This window comes from Perca fluviatilis, chromosome 9 (assembly GCF_010015445.1).
Source record: "Perca fluviatilis chromosome 9, GENO_Pfluv_1.0, whole genome shotgun sequence".
NCBI lineage: Eukaryota > Metazoa > Chordata > Actinopteri > Perciformes > Percidae > Perca > Perca fluviatilis.
Window position 1 is genome coordinate 9924537 of NC_053120.1, and position 4476 is coordinate 9929012.

A 4476-nucleotide genomic window follows, 5' to 3' on the forward strand; every position below is an offset into this window, starting at 1 on the left:
TTCTGTGGGAAAATAAACATTTTTGTTTATATGACATTATATTTGTGTGTGTTTGAATTTGAGTATAAAAACATTTTTACAGATATTATATATAATATAATATAATATTTAAAAAAATTTACAGACTACTAGGAGTAACAATGAACTTGCAAAAGACATAGGACTCCTGATAACGAATAGTGTTTTCCATTCATAGTAGTGTTTTACATTGAGCGCATCAGTGTTCAATTGGTTCTTGTCTATTCTATTGGTTTGTGTGTGTGTTTGTGTGTGTGTGTGTGTGTGTCTGTCATTTTAAAACAAAATGACATTTGGGGAGACATCTAATTGTTTTGAACGAAGTTTCAGTTTGAAGGAGATTTCTTGTGTTTTGGCTTATGTATTTGTGTTTTTGGATTTGTGTGTTCTAAGCATATGAGGTTTGCTTTCAGAAAATGTGCGTAAACCATTGAAAAAACTGTAAATAATTTGTAAAGCATCTATAAACATTATTTAGCCAGAGATGTGGAGGCTGCAGTGCAGTTGTGGTTGCTGTCCAAGTTGTGGTGGCTCAAGTTGTGGTAGTTACTGCAGTTGTGGTGGCTGTGGTCAGAGTTGTGGTTGCTGCAGTTGTGGTGGTTTGTGTCGGTATTGTTGTGGCTTCGGTGGTGGTTGGAGGTAGTGTAATGGTAGGATCCATGATGATTTCACCTGTGGTGGTTTCACCTGTGGTGGAGGTAGTATCTATGACGATGGTAGGATCAATGATGATTTCATCTGGGGTGGTTTCACCTGGTATGGTGATTGGAACTGGAGTTAAGGTTGCTGCAATTGTGGTGGTTGGAACTGGAGACATGGTGGCTGGTTTGAATTGGTTACAGCCAGAGTTGTGGGGGCTGCAGTTGTTGCTCCAACCCTTTGAATCTTTGTCACAGTGACTGTTTGGGCTGTTCCATTCAGGAGCTGTTTGCTAAAAAACTAAATGGCGAATAAACACAGATATTTATATTCTCTATGTGTTATCATTGATAATGTTAGCTGAAGAACCTCCACAAAACAGTTAATTTATACATTCTGTTTTACATACCTGTTCAATAAGTTCAATGATGGTTCCATTGCTGACCTCTCCAATGGAAGTCATCTTCATCTCCATATATGCCAGTGAGGCAAAGCCTGTTGGGATAAAAAAAAAAAAACTATATGTTTGACAATTCCAGCCCTGAAACAAAAATTAAGACACTAGTTCAACCTTAACAATGCAAATATTAATAGATTAGCACAGATACCAATTAAATACATATGTATGTTACAGTTTATTTGGGAAACAGTCGTTATGCAGAATTACAGTAAATGTGCATAACCTAATGTTGGTAACGTTAATTTTACAGATTGACGCTAATTTTCATGATGACATTTTTCCCTAATAAACATTACCATTTACAAAACAGTGGCAGCCAGTGATGATGATTGCATTAGGCTATATATATAGAAATGGCTTTTAAAGCTAAATTATGTGAATCCCTGATCATCTCTTTTTTGTTGTCTTTGTGTGTTAGCTACTGAATGTTAACTGTAGTTTGTTTGTACATATACAGACATATGGTGTGTATATATGCTGTCATCTATCTTCCTTTGAATGCCCAAGACAAGTTTCTCCTAAGGGAGACTAAATGCTTATCTCATATCGTATTGCTAGACTTCCACAGCGCTACCAAAAACTCTGTGTAGGCCTATGTACAGTCCATGTTCAAAGCCATGGTTTCATCTATGATGGCTGTAGGCCTAGTGTCTATGATCAAAGCAGGCTCTATGATGATTTCACCTGGGATGGTTTCAAATGAAGGCAGTGGTGTTGCAGTTGTGTTGTTTAGAGCTGGAAGCGGGATTGCATCAGTTGCGTTGTTTGTAGCTGGAAGCGGGGTTGCATCAGTTGCGTTGTTTGAAGCTGGAAACGGGTATGCATCAGTTACGGTGTTTGTAGCTGGAAACGAGGTTGCATCAGTTGCGGTGTTTGTAGCTGGAAGCGGGGTTGCATCAGTTGCGTTGTTTGTAGCTGGAAACGGGATTGCATCAGTTGCGTTGTTTGTAGCTGGAAGCGGGGTTGCATCAGTTGCGTTGTTTGAAGCTGGAAACGGGATTGCATCAGTTACGGTGTTTGAAGCTGGAAGCGGGGTTGCATCAGTTATGGTGTTTGAAGCTGGAAGCGGGGTTGCATCAGTTACGGTGTTTGTAGCTGGAAGCGGGGTTGCATCAGTTGTGGTGTTTGTAGCTGGAAGCAGGGTTGCATCAGTTGCGGTGTTTGTAGCTGGAAGCGGGGTTGCATCAGTTGCGGTGTTTGTAGCTGGAAACGGGATTGCATCAGTTACGTTGTTTGTAGCTGGAAGCGGGGTTGCATCAGTTGTGTTGTTTGAAGCTGGAAACGGGATTGCATCAGTTACGGTGTTTGTAGCTGGAAGCGGGGTTGCATCAGTTGCGGTGTTTGTAGCTGGAAACGGGATTGCATCAGTTGCGTTGTTTGTAGCTGGAAGCGGGGTTGCATCAGTTGTGTTTTTTGAAGCTGGAAACGGGATTGCATCAGTTACGGTGTTTGAAGCTGGAAGCGGGGTTGCATCAGTTACGGTGTTTGAAGCTGGAAGCGGGGTTGCATCAGTTGTGTTTTGAAGCTGGAAACGGGATTGCATCAGTTACGGTGTTTGAAGCTGGAAGCGGGGTTGCATCAGTTACGGTGTTTGAAGCTGGAAGCGGGGTTGCATCAGTTACGGTGTTTGTAGCTGGAAGCGGGGTTGCATCAGTTGCGGTGTTTGTAGCTGGAAACGGGATTGCATCAGTTGCGTTGTTTGTAGCTGGAAGCGGGATTGCATCAGTTGCGGTGTTTGTAGCTGGAAACGGGATTGCATCAGTTGCGGTGTTTGTAGCTGGAAACGGGATTGCATCAGTTGCGGTGTTTGTAGCTGGAAGCGGGGTTGCATCAGTTGCGTTGTTTGTAGCTGGAAACGGGATTGCATCAGTTACGTTGTTTGTAGCTGGAAGCGGGGTTGCATCAGTTGTGTTGTTTGAAGCTGGAAACGGGATTGCATCAGTTACGGTGTTTGTAGCTGGAAGCGGGGTTGCATCAGTTGCGGTGTTTGTAGCTGGAAACGGGATTGCATCAGTTGCGGTGTTTGTAGCTGGAAGCGGGGTTGCATCAGTTGCGTTGTTTGAAGCTGGAAACGGGATTGCATCAGTTACGGTGTTTGTAGCTGGAAGCGGGGTTGCATCAGTTGTGTTGTTTAGAGCTGGAAGCGGGATTGCATCAGTTGCGTTGTTTGTAGCTGGAAGCGGGGTTGCATCAGTTGCGTTGTTTGAAGCTGGAAACGGGTATGCATCAGTTACGGTGTTTGTAGCTGGAAACGAGGTTGCATCAGTTGCGGTGTTTGTAGCTGGAAGCGGGGTTGCATCAGTTATGGTGTTTGAAGCTGGAAGCGGGGTTGCATCAGTTACGGTGTTTGAAGCTGGAAGCGGGTTTGCATCAGTTGTGCGGTGTTTGTAGCTGGAAGCGGGGTTGCATCAGTTGCGGTGTTTGTAGCTGGAAACGGGATTGCATCAGTTACGTTGTTTGTAGCTGGAAGCGGGGTTGCATCAGTTGTGTTGTTTGAAGCTGGAAACGGGGTTGCATCAGTTACGGTGTTTGTAGCTGGAAGCGGGGTTGCATCAGTTGCGGTGTTTGTAGCTGGAAACGGGATTGCATCAGTTGCGTTGTTTGTAGCTGGAAGCGGGGTTGCATCAGTTGTGTTGTTTGAAGCTGGAAACGGGATTGCATCAGTTACGGTGTTTGAAGCTGGAAGCGGGGTTGCATCGATTTACGGTGTTTGAAGCTGGAAGCGGGGTTGCATCAGTTACGGTGTTTGTAGCTGGAAGCGGGGTTGCATCAGTTCGGCGGTTTTGTAGCTGGAAACGGGGTTGCATCAGTTGGCGTTGTTTGTAGCTGGAAGCGGGATTGCATCAGTTGCGGTGTTTGTAGCTGGAAACGGGATTGCATCAGTTGCGGTGTTTGTAGCTGGAAACGGGATTGCATCAGTTGCGGTGTTTGTAGCTGGAAGCGGGTTTGCATCAGTTGCGGTGTTTGTAGCTGGAAGCGGGTATGCATCAGTTGCGGTGTTTGTAGCTGGAAACGGGATTGCATCAGTTGCGGTGTTTGTAGCTGGAAACGGGATTGCATCAGTTCTGCGTTGTTTGTAGCTGGAAGCGGGTTTACGATTCTGTTGCGTTGTTTGAAGCTGGAAACGGGATTGCATCAGTTACGTTGTTTGTAGCTGGGAAGCGGGTTGCATCAGTTGTGTTGTTTGAAGCTGGAAACGGATTGCATCAGTTACGGTGTTTGTAGCTGGAAGCGGGGTTACATCAGTTCGCGGTGTTTGTAGCTGGAAGCGGGATTGCATCAGTTGCGGTGTTTGTAGCTGGAAGCGGGGTTGCATCAGTTCGCGTTGTTTGAAACTGAAGCAGTTGTGTTGTTTGTAG

General features: G+C 44.8%; 1 protein-coding gene across 1 annotated transcript; it reads right to left on the reverse strand.

The window, feature by feature from the left end:
- Positions 1 to 250: 250 nt before the first annotated feature.
- Positions 251 to 3493, reverse strand: LOC120565041 (uncharacterized protein YBL113C-like). The gene is made up of 3 exons (XM_039810350.1): positions 1802 to 3493; positions 1067 to 1152; positions 251 to 957 (listed from the first exon to the last, which is right to left on the reverse strand). The coding sequence occupies exons 1-3, from the start codon at positions 2658 to 2660 to the stop codon at positions 796 to 798; spliced, it is 1107 nt and encodes a 368-aa protein (XP_039666284.1). The 5' UTR covers positions 2661 to 3493; the 3' UTR covers positions 251 to 795.
- Between the last annotated feature and the right edge of the window lie 983 nt (positions 3494 to 4476).

Coding starts and splice junctions, on each gene's coding strand:
- LOC120565041 (XM_039810350.1), bottom strand. CDS start 2,660: ATGCAATCCCGTTTCCAGCTTCAAAACACAACTGATGCAACCCCGCTT. Junction 1,153..1,801: donor TTCATTTGAAACCATCCCAG/GTGAAATCATCA, acceptor TTATCCCAACAG/GCTTTGCCTCACTGGCATAT. Junction 958..1,066: donor TCATTGAACTTATTGAACAG/GTATGTAAAACA, acceptor TTCGCCATTTAG/TTTTTTAGCAAACAGCTCCT.